The sequence below is a fragment of the Corticium candelabrum genome, chromosome 2 (assembly GCF_963422355.1).
Source record: "Corticium candelabrum chromosome 2, ooCorCand1.1, whole genome shotgun sequence".
NCBI lineage: Eukaryota > Metazoa > Porifera > Homoscleromorpha > Homosclerophorida > Plakinidae > Corticium > Corticium candelabrum.
Window position 1 is genome coordinate 10,421,917 of NC_085086.1, and position 19,194 is coordinate 10,441,110.

At 39.7% G+C, this 19,194-nt stretch overlaps 3 protein-coding genes and 1 long non-coding RNA gene across 4 annotated transcripts in view; all 4 read left to right on the forward strand.

Annotated features, from left to right (window-relative positions):
* LOC134198140 (complement C3-like) overlaps nucleotides 1-7,055 on the forward strand; it is a 16,951-nt gene extending 9,896 nt beyond the window's left edge. Inside the window, exons 24-42 of the mRNA XM_062667478.1 lie at nucleotides 1,141-1,192; nucleotides 1,255-1,290; nucleotides 1,342-1,506; nucleotides 1,578-1,697; nucleotides 2,195-2,380; nucleotides 2,438-2,652; nucleotides 3,668-3,751; nucleotides 3,803-4,004; nucleotides 4,061-4,245; nucleotides 4,315-4,467; nucleotides 4,527-4,586; nucleotides 4,658-4,785; nucleotides 4,848-4,965; nucleotides 5,026-5,106; nucleotides 5,662-5,767; nucleotides 5,838-5,939; nucleotides 5,995-6,060; nucleotides 6,395-6,465; nucleotides 6,561-7,055. Coding sequence (XP_062523462.1) covers nucleotides 1,141-1,192; nucleotides 1,255-1,290; nucleotides 1,342-1,506; nucleotides 1,578-1,697; nucleotides 2,195-2,380; nucleotides 2,438-2,652; nucleotides 3,668-3,751; nucleotides 3,803-4,004; nucleotides 4,061-4,245; nucleotides 4,315-4,467; nucleotides 4,527-4,586; nucleotides 4,658-4,785; nucleotides 4,848-4,965; nucleotides 5,026-5,106; nucleotides 5,662-5,767; nucleotides 5,838-5,939; nucleotides 5,995-6,060; nucleotides 6,395-6,465; nucleotides 6,561-6,959 — 2,529 coding nt within the window. The 3' untranslated portion in view covers nucleotides 6,960-7,055. The remainder of the gene's footprint in view (nucleotides 1-1,140; nucleotides 1,193-1,254; nucleotides 1,291-1,341; nucleotides 1,507-1,577; nucleotides 1,698-2,194; nucleotides 2,381-2,437; nucleotides 2,653-3,667; nucleotides 3,752-3,802; nucleotides 4,005-4,060; nucleotides 4,246-4,314; nucleotides 4,468-4,526; nucleotides 4,587-4,657; nucleotides 4,786-4,847; nucleotides 4,966-5,025; nucleotides 5,107-5,661; nucleotides 5,768-5,837; nucleotides 5,940-5,994; nucleotides 6,061-6,394; nucleotides 6,466-6,560) is intronic.
* Nucleotides 7,056-10,626: 3,571 nt separating this feature from the next.
* Nucleotides 10,627-11,290, forward strand: LOC134198030 (uncharacterized). The gene is made up of 3 exons (XR_009972735.1): nucleotides 10,627-10,719; nucleotides 10,779-10,945; nucleotides 11,232-11,290. It is a non-coding gene; the product is annotated as an uncharacterized LOC134198030 (long non-coding RNA).
* A 225-nt stretch (nucleotides 11,291-11,515) lies between these two features.
* On the forward strand, nucleotides 11,516-14,720 carry LOC134176535 (complement C3-like). The gene is made up of 12 exons (XM_062643203.1): nucleotides 11,516-11,557; nucleotides 11,620-11,899; nucleotides 11,956-11,998; nucleotides 12,049-12,116; nucleotides 12,207-12,309; nucleotides 12,379-12,603; nucleotides 12,659-12,814; nucleotides 12,877-12,999; nucleotides 13,370-13,423; nucleotides 13,480-13,689; nucleotides 14,495-14,636; nucleotides 14,713-14,720. Exons 6-12 carry the CDS (start codon nucleotides 12,409-12,411, stop codon nucleotides 14,718-14,720), a joined length of 888 nt encoding a protein of 295 aa, XP_062499187.1. The 5' UTR covers nucleotides 11,516-11,557; nucleotides 11,620-11,899; nucleotides 11,956-11,998; nucleotides 12,049-12,116; nucleotides 12,207-12,309; nucleotides 12,379-12,408.
* Nucleotides 14,721-16,045: 1,325 nt separating this feature from the next.
* LOC134198566 (uncharacterized) lies at nucleotides 16,046-17,177 on the forward strand. The gene has a single exon (XM_062667981.1). It carries the CDS (start codon nucleotides 16,055-16,057, stop codon nucleotides 16,889-16,891), a length of 837 nt encoding a protein of 278 aa, XP_062523965.1. The 5' UTR covers nucleotides 16,046-16,054; the 3' UTR covers nucleotides 16,892-17,177.
* The last annotated feature ends 2,017 nt before the right edge of the window (nucleotides 17,178-19,194 follow it).

Below are 19,194 nucleotides of genomic sequence, written 5' to 3' on the forward strand. Positions count from 1 at the left end.
CTCCCAACTGAAAATACTGTACAGAACGGTTTATTGTAACCGGACAGATTGTTAATTAATCCGAATATAACAATATTACCTTCAATATTTATACTATTTGTTAATATTAAAAGTCAGTTAGAAGTCAGACTTTCTTCCAGATTGCAAAATGTAGAGCGGCCGGTTAGCCGTACGAAGAGGTTACTGGTTAGAAATCGGGATATCGCGTTTGCAATCTGTATGTCTATAAATTAGCCGGTCTGATTATCAATCCGGATTTACTCCTTGCCATTCCTGTTGATTGTCCAACAGTTTTCTAATAAAAATTATAAAATAAATTAACATACAATTTCAATTTTTAATATCAAATATATAATTAAAGTATAAAAATAAAAAATATAAAAATACATACAATTTAATTTATTTTATTTCAATATAAAAATCACAGTAAAAATTAAAGCTTTAATGAAATTTCAATTTCTAATATTTTAATAAAAATAAATATTAACTTAAAATCTAATTATTAGTATTTTAATATACAGATCACAGTAGAAATAAAAAAATAACATACAATTAAATTTTTAATAAAATTTTAATAAGATTAAAGTTTTAAAATAAGAAATAAAAAAATAAACATACAATTTGAATTATTAATATTTTAATATAAAATGAAAGAATAAATAGAAAATAAAAAAATTAAATACAATTGAAATTTTTACTATTTTAATATACAAATCAAAGCCAAAAATAGAAAATATAATATTAAAATACAATTTTAATTTTTAAATGGCTGCAGTGGTTTCTAACGGACCTGCCATTGGGAAAATTGAGGTTTGCCAAAGCGCGAATGTCATAACCTGAGTTTGCGCATGCGCCAAAGCTTGAACTACTCGCTATAGCATGATTACGTGGTATTATTAGCCCACCTGTACGCGTGTGCGGTGTAGACTGCAAAGTGGAGCCTATTCAGATTAAATCCATTAAATTAAACATTAACAATTCAATAAATTCTCTTTGTTTTAGTTTTTAACATTTTAATGTATTTGTTTTATTTCGATTATTAATTTTTAAAACTATACGCAAGTTCGAGTTGCAGAATAAGTTTGACTAGTCAAATATACTGACAAGTTTCTTTGTTTGTTCTTTCTTTTCCTACACAAGCCGGAAGGAATCTGGATGGACCAGCTATTCACGGTTGAGTTAGACCCACAAGGTCACAATGTAACAGCAAAGTAGCAATATTCTCTAATTAATCAAACTGTCACTCATGCGCAGATCTAAACTTTCCAAGAAGACAGCGCTGTCGCTCAGGTTGCAAAAATATTGACATTTTGAAACGTTTATTGACAGTCTCGTTTCTAGCTCCTGATCCAGAACTTAAACAAACCTGTTTTGACAATCGAAGTTGCTCCTCTCGAACACACAACCGTGTAAGAATGACCAAAGATGAATGCTGTGACGTCAGAAATTTTTATTGGACTCCACACGGATGGGGAGACAACTGTGAGACATGCCCTCTTACTGGAAGTAAGAACTATGCATAGATACATTGTCATGCACTGCTTAATTACAGAAGTCTCGCTGCCTTATTCGTCTAGTTTATCGTAGAACTAATGTAAGCAAAGTCGAAAATGGCAAAGCACAAGACAACTATTTCCGTCTTGTTTTACCAGAAGATGTCGTCCCGGAGTCCGACCAAGCATTTGTCACTATTACAGGTTTTGCATTGATTTAATTTATTTAATTTCGTAAATTAATAAATTTTGTCTAAATATTTAAGAAAAATAGCGATGTTTTACTTACCTCACACATTAGCGATATCAAATTGTTGCGTAGTAAATTTTTGCTTACTAACGACCAAAATTTTGGTTTTAAGTAGTAAGTGTCCTGGATGTAAATGGCACGAAATTTGCAAAGATTAAGACAGAAAATACTATCAACTAAACTCTAACTAAACAAACAAGTATACCGAAACAGTACCTTGCAAGTATACGTAAACAGTAATCCTAGGATAACAATTATAATATCAATGGACGTTTACCAGCTGCAGTTGTATTAGAAGTCGCCTACTATAATCGTTCTCGCCTTGGCCCGACCGGCCCGACTAGGTCCTACAGCCGCGAAGTACATTAATTAATCAATGATTTTGTATTAGTAAAATACACTTTATTTTGAAATGACGTAAACTGGTTATATCAAACACATTTGCATGCAGGCAGTTACTTGCAGAACGCAAAGATCAGATCACCCCGCGCAAAGCAGCTTCAGGGTCTCCCAAGCGACACCAACGAGCAAACAGTGTTCGCTCTCGGAATCAGCGTCGCAAACCTCCGATACATGAAATTTATGGGTCAAAACGGATCGTCACAGTACAGAGATCTACTCTCAGCTACTAAACAAAGTAAGTGAAGAAACCTGCAGCAACTAACATGCCAAGATAACGTACCAATGTGCCTAGCCTTTCAAAATGTCATCGATCAGAAGGACAAGAATGGAAGTTATCGAGCGTACTGGTCTCAATCTTCAACCTACTTTATGGCTACAACGTTGACAATACTGACGTCTGCTTCAGAGTTTGTATTTGTCGACAAGAAAGTTTTGAACGACGCCAAAGATGTCGTAGCCAGTCGAATGAAAGATAGCTGCATATTAGAAGACCAGGAATCAGACACGGTAAGGCATAAAATCTGTTGTTACAGATACGTAAAACTTTCTATTCATTGCTTGTAATAAGGTCACCTTCATTGACAAAATCAGCGGCAATTTAATTACAAAGTTTATAGCTTTATTGTTCGTTTAATTAATGAGAAAGCCAATGAGCAATTTCTTTGCTTCAATCTTTAAACAGTAGGATATATATTGATGTCAACTAACAGCTGGTCAATTGCTTTATCTTTAATATTCGAGTTAGGGATACGTATATTCTGGGACTTACCAACCGTAGATGGTGATATATCTCTATATCTCTATATCTGTAAAAGTTTGATCTGTCTGTCTGTCTGTCTGTAACATCAATCAAGCCAAAACTGACGGCCCGATCGCCACGAAACCGTGCATGAAGACTACGTTCCAAATCACAATGCAAACGGCCGTTTCGGTAATTTGACGATCCCCTTTCGAGGAGTCGTGCCTAAGTAAAATCTAATTATAAAAATATTTATTAATTACTTTTGTAATATTGAATCTATTAGCAACATCAACGAAAATCTAATTAATAAATTAAAATTATTCTTTCATTATTGTTTTTGTAATGAAAAGCCAATAAGCATTCTGATTGCTGTAGCCTTCAGAGAGTGAGACATAATCCACGCCAAATGACAACTAGCAATCTGCTTTAGCTTAGCTGCTAGAAAGGCAAAAATTTGCTACATTATCGGACTACCTGTATGTTGAGTAAACTAAATCTCAAGAATTACAGACAAGTATAGCATTTTGTCGCAGTTTGCAAAGGTCATACTCAATGCTTAGAGACACTCTGCATGCATGTTTCCACAAATATCGTGATTCGTTAAGACTTAATTATTAAACCGGCAAGACCAATAATTAAACCAAGTTTTAGTCTAGAAACATTACGTTTTGTAGCACTGTTCATGTAGAAGTAAAACCCTTAGTCATCTCTCGTGCACTTCTAGTAGTATGGTGTTTACCTATTGTACGGTATACCCAAAGCTAAAACGTCTATTTGCAGAATTTCAACATAGTGTCATTAGCTGCTCATGCCATCGCCTCATTTTCCGGGAAAATAAGTCGCAAAGTCTTCTGTCCTAAATCGGTATGTCTCTCCATTCCTACTCAACCCGAGAGTGATAGCAATGCGTTTCAGGGCTCTGAAAACTGTATCTGCTGCTCTAATCATCGGATCATCAACAGCTTTAGACGCTGGAGAAGAGATGCCGACGATTACACGCGCTCTTGGGTGTTTTACGCCATGACGCTCGCCTGTCTACCACAAAATGGCGACAACTGTTGTAACGAAACCTTTCGGGAAATTCTCCGCGTTGACATGTGCAAGGCAGCCCAAACACGTTGAGTTCACCATTTCACTAAACTCTTACTTACTACCTCCGTGCTTTTTTGCTAGGAAAAGGCAGGAGATTTTGGTCAGACGAACCCGATGCTGATGATGTTGCTACTTCTAGAGCGATCACGACGACAGCAATCATGTTGTGCGCATACGTAGCAAAGGGAGATATTGAAGAAGCTAGGCCAGTCGCTCGCTGGTTGAGCAGTGTTCGCAACACGAACCTGCAGCTTCCATCAACGGAAGTAAAAATCACAATTGATATTAACTATCTCACAAATTATTGTTTGATGTTTGTCATTTGATATTTTTAGAGTACTTACTGGACGCAGGAATGCTTGACTGCCTTTTCAAGAGTGTTACAGCAGCAGCGAAATCTCAACGTGAAATCGTCTGTTGTCAACGACTCGTTTGCAAACACTGTGAATGTGGATCACAGCAACAGAGACGTGGAACAATCGTTTAAAGTAACCAATCGTGAATAAACGTAGACGACTACTCCACTCATACATGATCGTTTGTAAAGATTCCATCAGAAGGTTTGCTGAAAGTCACAACAACAGGAAATGGAGTGGGATTCATGCAGGTCACACCCTTTCCGAAATTTCATGTCATTAACTACATTAAGTGTCTTCACTCTTTCTGCTAACTTTGTAGGTCAAGCTGAGCTACAACACGATCAAATACGATAACGAGAAGTGCCACTTTACCTTTACAGTAAACACCAGCAACCTTAATAATTCAACAGAAAACGAAAAGCAAGTTCTAGTTTCACTATGCATAAGGTATTCATGCACGTACTAAAAAATCTACTAATTAAGCATTTATCAATTTTAAATGTAATTAGGCACCAGTTAACTGTCTCTGCCAATTCTGTGACCGTCGAAGTTAAGATTCCTACAGGATACTCTCCTTGTGATGAAGCAACTATGGGGAATACGAAGGACAAACATTGTCTTGATGAAGTAAGTCTTAATCAGTTCAACACCATTTTGGAATGACTTAGTATTGTGAGACTCTGCAAGATCTTACTCAAAATGGGAGATCAACTTGGTTTGGAAAGCTATGAAAATTATGATTCTACTGTGTTCTTCCATCTCAAACAGGTAACAAAACTTGATTTATACACGTTGGTGTTAATGTTTTTCTCTAATTTTGTGTCTATTGTACTGCTTTGCAGAATTTTTTCTGTACAAATTTATGATGCTCTATAATTTTTTTGAATGCGTGCATTATCAGTCTTCTTTCTGATCCAGTTGTAACGTACCTCTTCTAAAGAGCCTCTGATAGTGACTTGTATTGTGTAATAAATTCTTCCAACTTAACTGACACACTCACACACACACACACACACACACACACACACACACACACACACACACACACACACACACACACACACACACACACACACACACACACACACACAAACACACACACACACACACACACACACACACACACCACAAAATTTTCATGCCAGTTAAACAGTAACTCAAGATACCAGTCTCCATCTTTAATCGATTTCCATACTGTATCCTGCTTACCTACCTGGTTCTTCCAGTGATCTATACAACTGGTCGCATAGCTGACTACACTGCTTGTATTAGAAAAACTCTATCAGTATGTCATTGTCTGTATACACTATTGACATGTTGCAGGTGCCTTCAAAGACAGATTTGTGCATCCATTTCAAACTACTTGAAAAGTTGTCCGTTCAGTCTCGCACCCCAGTCTTTGCTAAAGTCTATAAAGACGAAGAGCGAGGTAACGTAAATGTTCAAACCCATCAGTGTCCATCGCGCAAAGCCGTCTCTACCCATTTACATGTATCCAGGTGCGTACTGTGCTGTGCCGTACTCAGTCGACAACAAGGACAAGACGCTGACGTTGCTCGGCTGCTCCAAAAACTCAGGAACGTTGTGCGTATGTGCAGCAGGTAATGGCACTACCTATTTCATTTCAGTGATGACTAAAGTAACACGTGATTACAGGTCGTTGCCCGAAACTGGGACCAATCAAGAACAGAATATGCCAGGCCTGCAACCATCATCATTACGGTAGAGAACAAAATCTGCACATTGTGTCTGTATTGTATTTTTAAATATTTAATGTAATTTATGGTCAACTTGATATGCATACACTAAAATTTAAGTTCCTTTAATTAACGTCTTACCCAATGTCTATATATATTATTTATTTATATTATCTACATTTATTATTTGTACTTCCAACAGATAGCTTCCTAGATTAAACTTTCTCATTTAGTTGAGATTATTAATATAAAAATATAATAAATAATTTATATATAACTTTTAGGTCACGTGAATAACTAACAAAGACTGTTTCAACTCGTCACGTGACAACTAACAAAAAGTTTCAACTTTTGTTTAGCATTCAAAGTTCGAGTGACTAAGATAGTCCAGAAAGACGCCTGGTATCGAATAAGATGTGACCTTGAACAGGTATGCATAGACAGCTCGTACATTGTGTATGTATACAGCGTACACGCGTATTGCGCGTGACATGAAATGTCAACTAAAACGCGTTCCTCCTCCAGGTCATCAAACCCGGAATGCACCCTACCAGCAATCGCATTCTATTCTGGATGCGAGACGTCTGCTATAGTGAAGTCAATCTCAAAGTTGAAGAGACATATCACGTCATGGGACTGGAGAGCTCAAAGTTCGTTTTAGATCACAACTCGCTGATCGAAGAGTGGCCCAAGTATACTGAGCGAGCCGACCCCAATTGCATAAAAAAGAAGACCGACGCTTGCATTCGCAAAAAGTGCAAAAGCAAGGGCAGGAGAGGAGGGAGAAGACACAACGATTGCGTAAAAAGCAAGAAGACAATTTGCAAAGGGCAGGCGAAAGGCAACTGCTTGACCGGTTTTACTCGTTACCTAGAGGACATGCGCATTGGGCATGTGTGCGAGAGAAGCGACCTTTGCAAATGAACGCGGTCTCGGAGAAGACATGCACTGAAACGTTTGTGAGTACCGGTATACCTGGTCTTGCCGTTTGTAAGATAGATAGATGATCGTTGAGGTAAATCGAGCTGTCTCGGCTTGCGCTTCTAGTTTAAGACAATTTCAAGTGTGTTTCTCACAGTCTGAAATATGTGACAGGATCTCGTTCAATCCATAAGTGCGCAAATGGTGTACACTATCCCTCTGCATGTATGTTGAAGTACCCAGGCGAGATTTGCAGCTCCATGAACAGCGCCAAGCCAGCGTGGCTAGTCTAGATCTAGCACATGCATGGATGCGTGCACAATATTGAGAAATCCGGAGTTTTTATTCTAAAAAATTTGAATGCGTGAATGGCATTTCATGTGTTTATTGACCGAGCAGATGTATGCACTGTTCATGGCTTTCCCGTTCTTCGAATCGTTAGGAGTATTGTGAAGTAATGAGTATTTTAAGTACTCTAACTTTTTACATATCTAGGCACATTGTGTGTGTGGGGGTGCACTTGCGCGCGTGTGTGTGTATCTGTCTGTCTGTCTGTATATATGTCTGTCTGTCTGTCTGTCTGTCTGTCTGTCTGTCTGTCTGTCTGTCTGTCTGTCCGTCTGTCTGTCTGCCTGTGTGTCTGTCTGTTTGTGTCTCTGTCTGTCTGTCCATTCTTCTCTTTCTGTGTGTAATCTTCATCTCTGTCTCTGTCTCTGCCTCTGTTTCTGTCTCTGTCTCCGTGTCTTTGTGTGTCCGGTCACACAGTATCTATTAGGCGCCCAATGAGGTTTTGGCGCCATATTTTAGCGCCATTGTTTTATTTTTGTCACCCTTGGCAACCTTCCTCTTGAAGTAGCACAAAATCTCAATGTTCTGCAAGAAAACAGGCGAATCAATGAGACACAACAGCCTGAACAAAATTCCAACTTTGTTGTACGGAGCAAAACCTTCACAAACGTTTGGCTTGATTCTAGAAGTCAATTATTAGACGGAGCAGCAATCCGGTCTGTTGATTAGACTGCCTCTTTTCTGCATTCATCACAACTGCAAGGCTTGCTGCTTTCGTTGTAAGACGGTTCCACACGTTTCTGTCACATTCACAACCGGATGAAACAACCTGTTTCACGGCTCTTTCACTTCGCGCCCCGACTAGACAGCAGAAGAGTAACCGTCTAAGAATTTGATAAATATTGTGATAAAGTAGAACAAGTCATAACGTGCCAATTTAAGCGAAACAGGCCATTTACAAAAAATTTACAAAAATTTGTTTTTTATTGCATTGAACTCTGAATGTAAATAAATTTCTATCGATTTTTGCGTCTATCTACGTCGCTCTGCCTAGTCTCTTTTTAAATTAGTTAACTTAAAATCATTTGCAAATGCCACTAGAAGGAGTTATGACAGCCCTCTGTTAAAAAGCACCTCTATACATGCGTGGAAGGGTCAACACCATGGACTAGTTGACTGAACTTGCCAAGTTGACTGCACGTGTTGCTATTACCGTCTGTTGCATTCGTACTCTGTATACACCACCAAGGCTTGCTTGCCATTGCCAGCTTTGTTATGAGCAATTACGATGACAATCGCATCTCGTAGTTGTAAGAACACCTTCGTAATACCAAGTAATAGTCAGTTAATAAAAGATCATGATGGATATATATAGACAGTAGGCTTTAGTGCAATAACTGCATGCACTAGCTCTCATCTCTAGATAGCTATGACGCAATGGCTACATGCATCTGCTGGCGTAGATTTTCAATTGGGATGATTTGAATCAAATGACTGAAGTATTTTGCATGCACTATACTTTCGCTTAACTTATGCAAGTTTGCAGACAGACGCGTGACATGCAAATGCGACTTGAGCAAACAAATCGACAACCTCACGTTCTAAGAATCAAAGCAAACGGACATTCGTACAGACATAGGGAAAGATAGAGGAAAGGTAGAGCATGAATGCTGAGCATTCGAGTGCAGCAATTGACTGAGCCAGGAGAGAGATCTCTCTATTGGTCAGGTGCGTGGGGTTGGCAACTGCTTTACGTTTACTCAATGGTCCCATGATCCAACACTAACTCTACCCGCTATTCTGTGTAGGTTCTGTGACCGGCTCTATGAAACCTTCCTTTGTCAATCTGTCCAACTCATCTCTGATGGCATCTCTCAGTGCAACTGGTGCCCTACGAGGTGCATGAACTAAAAGGACTGCATTGTAATCTAGTCAAATGGAATAGTGTCCTGGCAGACTGGCTAGTCCTTCAAATATGGCATTGAACTCTAGTAAGAAAGGATCATCGCTTCTGTTGTTGCTTGACTGATCAGTATCCTTGCGGTTACTTGTCGTTTTTGGTAAAACTGGTTGCTGGATAACCATATGCAAGTTGTCACTGTCAACGATGCTCACTAGTCCTAGGTTTTGGCTGGACTGAGTAATGGTGTAGCTGAACCCGGTTTATAGACGTACCTTGTAGGTTTGACCATTTCTCTGTAACAATATCTCTGCTTATCCTCTGGGTATCACCTTTGTCTTACAAAACTACCGTTTTTCTGCAAGCTTCACTGCCTTCTTGTCTCCTGTTACTAGAATGTAGTCTTGCTGTGATAGGACGTTGCAAGAAGCTCCAGTATCTATTTGAAATATGATTTTATTGACGTGACTTGGACTTCAAACGTGGCATTGGCATTAGTCGTTCTTGATGTGGTGACGTGATTGAGTACAACATACTCTACCTCATTCTGTTAATCTACATTCGGTTTCTGTGTGTACTTGTCCGATGTATTTGACCGACAGACTCTAGCATAATGTCCCTTCTTCTTGCATTTCATGCAAGTCTTGCATTTTGCTGGGCAATCCTCTCTTGGGTGCACGCTCGAGTCGACAATAGCCACATTTCCTCTGGAGTTGGTTCTTCTTCCCATCTCTGTCCTTTGGGCTGAACTCGGGTATTGTCTCTGTTCTGGTGTATTTCTTTGACCAGGACTGTCTTCCTCTTGTGAGGTAATATGCCTCATGTTTGTCAATAGGTATTTCTTGTTCAAGTTGATGCGTAATTTGGCTTGTACGCAAGATTTCCAGCCATTTGTTAAGAGTAAGATGTTTCTTTCAAAGTGTTAAATTTAGCATAATATATATGTGTGTCATATTATAGCGTGACTACCACACCTCTCTAGATTGTAGCGATAATTCGGTATACGGAAACTACTGATCCATGTCAAGCTTGCTAATATGATGAGACAGAGTGTTACAACTATCGCATTGTTAGTATCAGTAGCAATAGCGGTGACCGTCAATACTTGGAATTGGTATGTGTGGTTTTTACTGGAAGTCTTCTAGACGCGTGCAACATGCCAAGGCGTGAGACAAACGGCCACAATTTCTAAGACTAAAGAAGATGTATTTAATTACTGGCCACATTAGAATACCTCTCTGCAGTTATCGTTCCCAAGCTAAAAACTTTGTCAGTATAGTCAGTTTAGACTTTCCAATCTTGTTTCACATTATGCTGAGATCGATTTCCTTGTTCCTGTACTGCATATTGCTGCAACGATCACCATGCAAACCATATTGTCTGTCGCACATCGCATCCGTCGTTCGATCAAACAACCTTTTTGTCACTTTGTAGCCTCGCCTTAACGCCGGACGGTACCTCCCTTTGTCTGATTTTGTCAAACCCGAATTGATCCACCGGTCTGCAAACCATGAACAAGTTGCTCTCTTTACTCTTTTTCTTCTATGCGCTTATCTCTCTTTGTCAATCCAGGAGGTGAAACGTTGTGTTGTTGATGAAAGTACAGAGCAGCTAGTTACTAGTTTGTGGCGCAGATTTGTAATCATAACGCCAAGCGTTCTTCAAGTAGGCATTGAGCATAAAGTGATCGTCGCGTTCTACAGTGACGTCCGAAAGAATGTCGGTGTGAAAGTCGACGTCGAACTGGAGGATAGAACGAAGGTCTTTTCGGGAACAGCAGTACAAGCGTCAGGACAACAAGGTAGGGACTATCCATTAAATTTACCGCATCTTGCGACCATAACACATATCTGCGACCTCCAAAGTCCATCCCTGTACTCTAGACCTAATCTTGTGGCATAAACATTTGTCTAAATGCACAAAAATGCGCAAGACAATAGTTTGCCGTACATTTGCATTCAAGTATAATGCTCGAGGGTATGTTACCTCTTGCTGCTAGTCCTCATAATCACAATAAGAAACAGAAACCAATAAGGTGGATAATTGTTTTTGTTTAATTAAGAACCGTTAGTACGTTGTCTGCGTAGGTGGATCCGTTCAAATATTTATCCGGGTTCTTGAAGAAGCGCTAAAAAATCTATCACCGACACCTCAACACGTGTACGTGCGCGCGACGTCGACGAGTCGAGAGTTTCCGTTCAACAAACGCAAGCGAGTCGCGCTCTCGTTTAAATCGTTGTCGGTTCTCGTGCAAACAGACAAACCGGTCTACATAAGAAATGATGAAGGCAATAAACCTAGCCCTTAACCCTATGAAATTGTAGACAATTTTTGTGTTAATACAAAATCTCTTGCAGTCAATATCAGAATCATTACAGTCAACAGTCGAATCGTTTCAAAACCTTTGGAAAATGTAACTTTCGCATTTTCTTTTGCTACTGCGCAAATGATGCTAATTGGTTGTGATTGCTGCAGGTTGTAGTAGACATTCTGGTAAGACAGTGGCAGGAATAGATCAAGTGAAATTGTATTGGTACGGTTTTTGAGAGACAGGACCCGAGAAATGTGACTGTGGATCGAACTGAAATCAAATCAGCTCAAGAAAGAAGTCATACAATCTGTCACTAAATTTGCTATTAATGAAAAACAATAATACGTCTATGTACTCGATGTAGAAATCACCAGAAAAAAGATACAACTGGGACTCAATCCTGTCATTGGAGCTTGGACCATACTAGCTAAATATGGATTCAAAGTACAAATTTAAATTCTATCTAACAATAAATTATTGATTTTATTAAATGTGTTTAGAACAATTTGACCTCACGATTCAAGTTTGAAGTGAAAGATTATGGTACATGCCACGTTTGCGGTTAGTAATCAAACAGAAATTTCTTGTTGCAGTTCTTCCACGGTTTGATGTTAAAATTACTCCTCCACACTACGTGTTAAAAACGAATAAACACATTGAAGTAATTATCAAAACCAAGTGCGTCATTTTTCTAGTGGCAGATTTTCTAATCTAGCAATATTAATACTACATAGTACGTTTTGTCATTCAGGTATACGTTTGACAAAGTGCTACTTGGATCTGTGGCAGTAGAGCTCGGTGTGTGGAGAGGCAAGGGCTGCATCTCGGTCTTCTATAACGACACTTACTTTCTTGTAATAATTTGTTTTGCATACACGTCAATCTAGTAAGTAACTCTTTCATCCGTACTCTATTGCTTCTAGGGATCGATCGACAACGGAGGCAAAGCCTTAATGATTCCAAACTCCGGTTACGGAGTCTTCCCTTTGGACAAGAGACTGTGGATACGAGCAATAGCGACGGAACGAGCAAGTGGAGTGAGATTCACGCAGACAGATATGACGGCTACTTTCACAAGCAACCCATATATAATCGAATTCGACCGCTCAAAGCCGTTTTACAAACCTGCCATGCCGCTTGAGTCAAGTGTAAGTCATACAGCCTATTAAGAATCAATTGAATTTTGTTTTATCTGTTTTAAAGGTGAAAGTGACGTATCCTAATGGTCATCCAGCAGCGGGAATCAATTTGAATTTTAGCGATCAATTAGGTCAAAAGTATACGTCTATCTCTGATAACAATGGCTTTGCCAAACTAACTCTCAACACGAACAGAAATTCAACAAACGTCACTTGCCAAGTACATGCTAACCATATCGATTAAATTACTGAACGCGTTGTTACATGCTGATCTCTTGGAAGGTAAAACCTGCCGGAGAACAAGTGATCACCGAGTTTGTATACTTCCCATTTGCACCTACTTGTAACAATCAGAGCAGTCAGTTTACGATTAAGTTGGGACCAACAAACAGTGGAATAATAAAGGTACTGATAACTAGAGATTTATGTAACTTTACCAGCTCACGTACAAGTTACACTCTGCGCGCGTTTGTCAAATATCAGAATCTAAGATCAATTATCAAGGAAACCAGTGACGAGTAATTTTCTTGTGAATAAGACAGTTGGGTCATACTACACTAGAAATAGAAATAGACATTGGAAAGTCCACATGTACTCTGTGTGCGAAATTGGAGTCTAAACTTTTGTTAGTTGAGAGCCCGCACGCACGCCCCGCCCCCCCCCCCCCCCAAACACACACACACACACACACACACACTGTTTACTATACTCCAAATACCATGACGTATTGTACCGAGTTGTGACGTATTCAATAAATTCTGCTCTTTATCTGTAGGTCGGCAAGTTCTGTTATTTCGAAATTATTGTAAACGAACTAACCCAGAAAAAGGTTTGCAGTGTCTTCAAATTTCTGAGAATGCGACATACATTATCATATTGACATAGATTGACATGACGTTTCTCGTCCTTTCTCACGGACTAATTCAGCACTCGACTACGTCGTCATTATCCAGGGGATTTAATGAACTCAGTATATTCGTTCAACCGCATTGGTCGGAAAAGTTTCACTTGATTGGCTACTACTACGATCAAAGCTGCGATAGCATTAGCACAGACGTTCTAACAGTCAAAGTGGAACAAACTTTTACAAATAAAGTGAGCCACAGTCATCACAGACTTTACATAATTGCAGTATTATACAGGAATTATGCACAATATTTTGGAGTGATTTCAGCTTTCAGCCATAAAAACAGAACTTTGTTAAAGCCACGTGACTTGGCGAGTGATATATTCAAAAGATTAACTCACTTTCGGTCTAGCTAACTATGTGGGTGGATGTCTGGGGACAATGTCTGTCAGACTCAGGAATTTGGCACGCCCTTTTTCGGTTTATCTTATCTCTAGGCAATAATACGAGTACATAGAGCAAAATTCGAACCGCAGCCGAACGTTCATAAAACCTCTATTTACCAGAACAGTCTATTTCATACGTTTCCAAATTGTCATGTCAACTTGCCTCTATCTGTTAACGCGAAATCAAGAGCATTTCAGTGGCCCAAGCTTATAATGGAACCTAAATTGCGTAACCAGGAGCGACTTGTATGAACCGTACGCGGTACCTACCTTTAACGACTACAGACTATTCTACTGGTGTTGTGGACTTTGCGGTCACGTGGAACAACGGCGGCTTTATGCGATTATATATATATTTTTAATGGCGCCCTTAGAAGGAAAATGGCGGATAAATTTCTTTGTGAAAATTCTGAAGGACCATGCGCGCATGGACGTGGAAGAGAGGATGTAAAAACAACTCCAATTACTAGTGTCTAGGCACGTATGTTATGTATACTCTCATAATGGTTATTCTAGTTGTCACGGCATGACGTGACTTTATGTTTGTTACTCTCTGTTGTTTAATTGACTACCTTGTGATTTTTTCTAATGTGCATACTTGCAACAGATAGAAATACGGCCACAGATGACCTCAGTATCTCCTGGCTCAACGGTTACTTTGGAAATTAGAACAGAACCAAATTCAGACGTAGCTCTTTTGGCAGTCGACAGTGGCATGTATGCACTGAACAACAAGAATAAACTTACGCGTGAACAGGCAAGATTGCCAATGTCATATATATATTGTTATATACACTAAAATCTAAGTATGATATTGCATTACAGGTATTTGATCACTTGAAAGATTTTGACATATCATGTCCAGTTAGAGATTTAAATTCTGAGGAATTGTTCAATGTCAGTCAGAATCTGCAAATACACCACACGCACCATGCACGCACGCACGCGCAAACACACACACACACACACACACACACACACACACACACACACGCACACATACACACACACACGCAACACACACACACACACACACACACACACACACACACACACACACACACACACACACACACACACACACACACACACACACACACACACACATACATACACACACAAATATCATTCTGGTATAGGCTATTGGATTGTCTGTCCTTTCTAATCTCGATTTTACCACTACCGAAAGAGCAGGTCACACAAACCTATTTTGATTTAATACTCCGTACATAAAAATATAAAATATATTGATATAGACACAAGATGCCCGGAACAACAAACTCGTAGAAAACGAAACGCTCTAGATAGCAAGAACGACAGTAAGAATCTTTTATTTCTAAACGCTTTACAGCGTGTAAAGCCCTTCGTGTACTGTACCGTTGCAGAATGCTGCACAAGCTTTGGACTGTCAGTCGGATCAAAACTAAGAAACGAGGCAAAAAAGCTAAACGACAAGCCTAAAGAATTTTTGATGTATATAATCAATCAATGCAACAGTGAGTACGAAAAACTAATTGAAGGACAGACAACAGTAAATTCGTTAAGTGTCAAGTGTGTCCTCACGAACGATTGTCTGAAGAAATTTCTAAAATACTGCAGAGGTTTGCATGCAAATTTGTTCTAAAATATATGAATCGGTAAAGAAATGATTTGATCATTAGGTCACAAAAGGGGAGTCGCAGTGCTTGGTAACTATATTATTGAAAACGAAGCGTTTGTTACTCAGAGATCGTACTTTCCTCATGTCTGGCTTGTAGACAAGACATTTACCAGCGAGTAAGTGTATACTTTGTAATTTGTATTTTTAAGTTTACGTATTTTGATCAAGTATGCGAGTCTTGCTAGAGTCACACTAAAGAAAAGTTAGACCAACTACACATTAAATTTTTGTATTAAATAAATTTTATTAAATTTTTTATAAAACATTTACCTTGACTTACAAACCTACGCATCAATCGGTTTGAGTCGCACGAACGGACGGACGGAGAGACAGACAGACAGGCGGATGGATGGCGGACACACAGACTGACTGATTGACTGATCGACACACGTACATACAAACGTACAGAAAAACAGACAGACAGACAGACAGACAGACAGACAGACAGACAGACAGACAGCATTTTCGCTGATGCAGGCTGGCAGTGATGGGACAGATATTACTGAAATGATTCAAGTTCCAACTAAACTACAACAGAGGCTGACACGGCAACACGCTAAAGAAAAGACGTCAGCAATGATCGAGAAGGCCCCCTCCCAGCGAGATGCTGCTAGGCTAAGATCGATTCAAGGCAAGGGCGCTGGAGCCTGGCTGAATGCTATGCCCACCTCAAATAAGCTCGCACTAGTTTCCCGCGATTTTCGTTTGGCGGCTTGCTTGAGATTGGGGTTAGCCATGCCCTTCGATGGCTGTATTCGTCAGTGTGACTGTGGTTCTTTTCTGGACAGTTGTGGATACCATCTCCTAACATGTAAGTGGGGCGGTGGTCCAGTCTGGACCCATGAGTGTATTGCCAATGTATGGTCAGACTGTCTGCGCAGCTTACAAATGCACCATCACAGAGAGCCACGTCATCGATACATTACATCTGACAACCGCCCTGACATAACAGTTTTCGATGTTGGATCAGGGTCCAACACAGATTTAGACATTTCGCTAGCACATCCCTGGAGCAGTGAAGTAATTTCAGCATCAGCATCTACGGAAGGTGCTGCAGCATCCAGGAGAGAGCAGAAGAAAACGGAAAAATATAGCAGAGAACGACTTCTTGGTAAGGAAACAGTGACAGCAGTCCCACTAGTCTTGGAACATTTTGGTCGATGGGGACAACAAGCAGAAATGTACCTACAGCATTTGTCAAGTAGATCAACGGATGCCTATGGAACAACAAATGCCTCCTCATTCAAGACACATTGGAGGGAGCGCATGTCCATTCAGCTACAAAAAGCCAATGCTCGAGTCATCTACAGGAAAGTGGAGAGACTTTTAGATGATGCTAGTTAATTTGTGTTTTTCCAAGGCCATTTGGCCTTTACTTTTTTTTAGTAAAGGAGCAAGCACGTGTGTAGTTAATTGGACTGATGAGGACATTGTGTTGTAGAGGATTTAGCCTCCATCTGTACGTACTTTGTTCTATTGAATAAAATACCTTTGACAGACAGACAGACAGACAGACAGACAGACAGACAGACAGACAGACAGACAGACAGACAGACAGACAGACAGACAGACAGACAGACAAACAGACAGACAGACAGACAGACAGACAGACTAACAGACAGACAGACAGACAGACAGACAGACAGACAGACAGACAGATTTGTTTTATTGTCATCAAACGTCACTACTTACATCACTTGCTGCAGTACTAAAAGTTCTACTCTCCTACTGTTCTTCGTTTTAATTAATGAATAGAACTATGAATGGCTTTGTCCATCTCAAGCTTGTCTTGTCCATCCAAACAATTCAATGAAAGCCTAGATAGCTTTCTTAAAACAACTCTACTGTTACATTTCTGAATAATCACAGAAAATCTTCTTCTCCAATAGCTTCTAAACGCTGCTTCATTTTTCCTTCCCAGCATGTCTTTGGACTTCTTTGCAAGCTCATTTAAAAATTCCTCTGCTTTGGGTCCCCAACGACCGAAGTGTTCGAACACCAGAGGAGTAACAAAAGGCTTAGAACCATCTGGTAATGATTCTTTGCGATACTTTACTTCCTTCCTTGCCTCTCGTTTTGTTGCTGCATATCCACATGTCGTGGACGCTCCCTTGATGGTATCTTTGCTCCAGGGATGAGCCATAGCAACATCTATCTCTTTTGTTGTTCCTGAGTCTACGTCGTAAAATGTGCTATGGCAGACAGACAGACAGACAGTCAAACAGACAGACAGACAGACAGACAGCGAATTTCGCTTGGCGTGCCGTCTGAGATTGGGTCTGCCTATCACCATTTCAAAATGGGTAGAGTCTTGTAATTGCAATGCACCACTAGACGACAGTGGATACCACTTACTTACCTGCAGGACAGGGGAGGCTCTATTTGGTCTCATGAGTCTATTGCTGGAGTGTGGTCGGAGTGCCTTAGAAGTCTACGAATTCATCATTGTCGTGAACCAAGAAAAGGGTATACTAACTCTGAATGTAGAACTGACATTATCATGTTGGATGCTGATTCGGATTCTAATCTTGATCTTGACATCTCGTTGGCAAACCCTTAGAGCTCTGATGTTTTCCCAAGCTCGGCTGAGGCAGCAGGGGTAGCAGCTAATCGAAGAGAAACCAGAAAGATGTTCAAGTACGAACGGCACAAACTGCCTGGAGGCTCAGTAGTCAAAGTCGTTCTACTGGTTATGGAACATTTTGAATTATGGGGAGGAGAAGCGAGAAAATGTTTGCAAAACCTGGCAGCTTTTCATCAAATGAAGCAGGAAGACCTAATGCTGCAGAATTTTTAGACTCTTGGAGGAAAAAATTCTCTGTACAATTATAGAAGTATAATGTTTAAGTTATGTCAAAGAAACTTAGCATGTTCTGCGGTGGGTCTGAAAGGCCTGACTCTCTTAGCACCCAAATTTTTCCTCATTAGTCTTAGCTATACTAGAATTTAAAACCTTTTTTCTCTGAAAAAAGAAATAGATGTAGGGATTGTATAAAAAGTAATAGAAACAAGATTTAGATAATATGAACCAAAGCCACACATCATTAGTGAATCCTTCCAACCCACTAAAAGTAAAATGTAGGGAATGTGGTTGGAAGGATTTACTAATGATGTCTGGCTTTGGTTCATATTATCTAAATATTTTTTCTTTTACATTTTATACAATCCTTACATCTATTTCTTTTTTCAGAAAACAAGTTTTTAAAATTTTAATTTGTTAAACTTTTAAAAGCGCGAAAGCACAGCCTACTCCTTTAATTAAACAAAGATTTTATAGCCTAACAAAATTACACATTTCCTAGATTATACTTGGTCTACATGTATAGTCTCATATCTCGAGCCTGTGGATCTTGGGTTTACAGTGTACTTGCAAAATATACTAAGAGCTATGCAGTGTTTGTGTACAGGTGGTTTGAATCGGATATTACATTTAGTTGCAATAATCCCACTAGTAAGTGTGAAACTGTGTTCTACTCACTTCAAAGCTACGACCGTACGGGCATGTAGGAGTGTGTGTGTGTGTGTGTGTGTGTGTGTGTGTGTGTGTGTGTGTGTGTGAGTGAGTGAGTGAGTGAGTGAGTGAGTGAGTGAGTGAGTGGGGCTTGGCTGGATGCGATTCCGAGTACGCATCATTTCATTCTCAGCAA

Excerpts from the sequence above, each read along its gene's own strand:
- LOC134198566 (XM_062667981.1), top strand. The coding sequence starts at position 16,055 with ATGATTCAAGTTCCAACTAAACTACAACAGAGGCTGACACGGCAACAC.
- LOC134176535 (XM_062643203.1), top strand. The coding sequence starts at position 12,409 with ATGATTCCAAACTCCGGTTACGGAGTCTTCCCTTTGGACAAGAGACTG. Across the intron at positions 12,604-12,658 it reads CCATGCCGCTTGAGTCAAGT|GTGAAAGTGACGTATCCTAA; the intron begins GTAAGTCATACA and ends TCTGTTTTAAAG. Across the intron at positions 12,815-12,876 it reads CAACAAACGTCACTTGCCAA|GTAAAACCTGCCGGAGAACA; the intron begins GTACATGCTAAC and ends ATCTCTTGGAAG.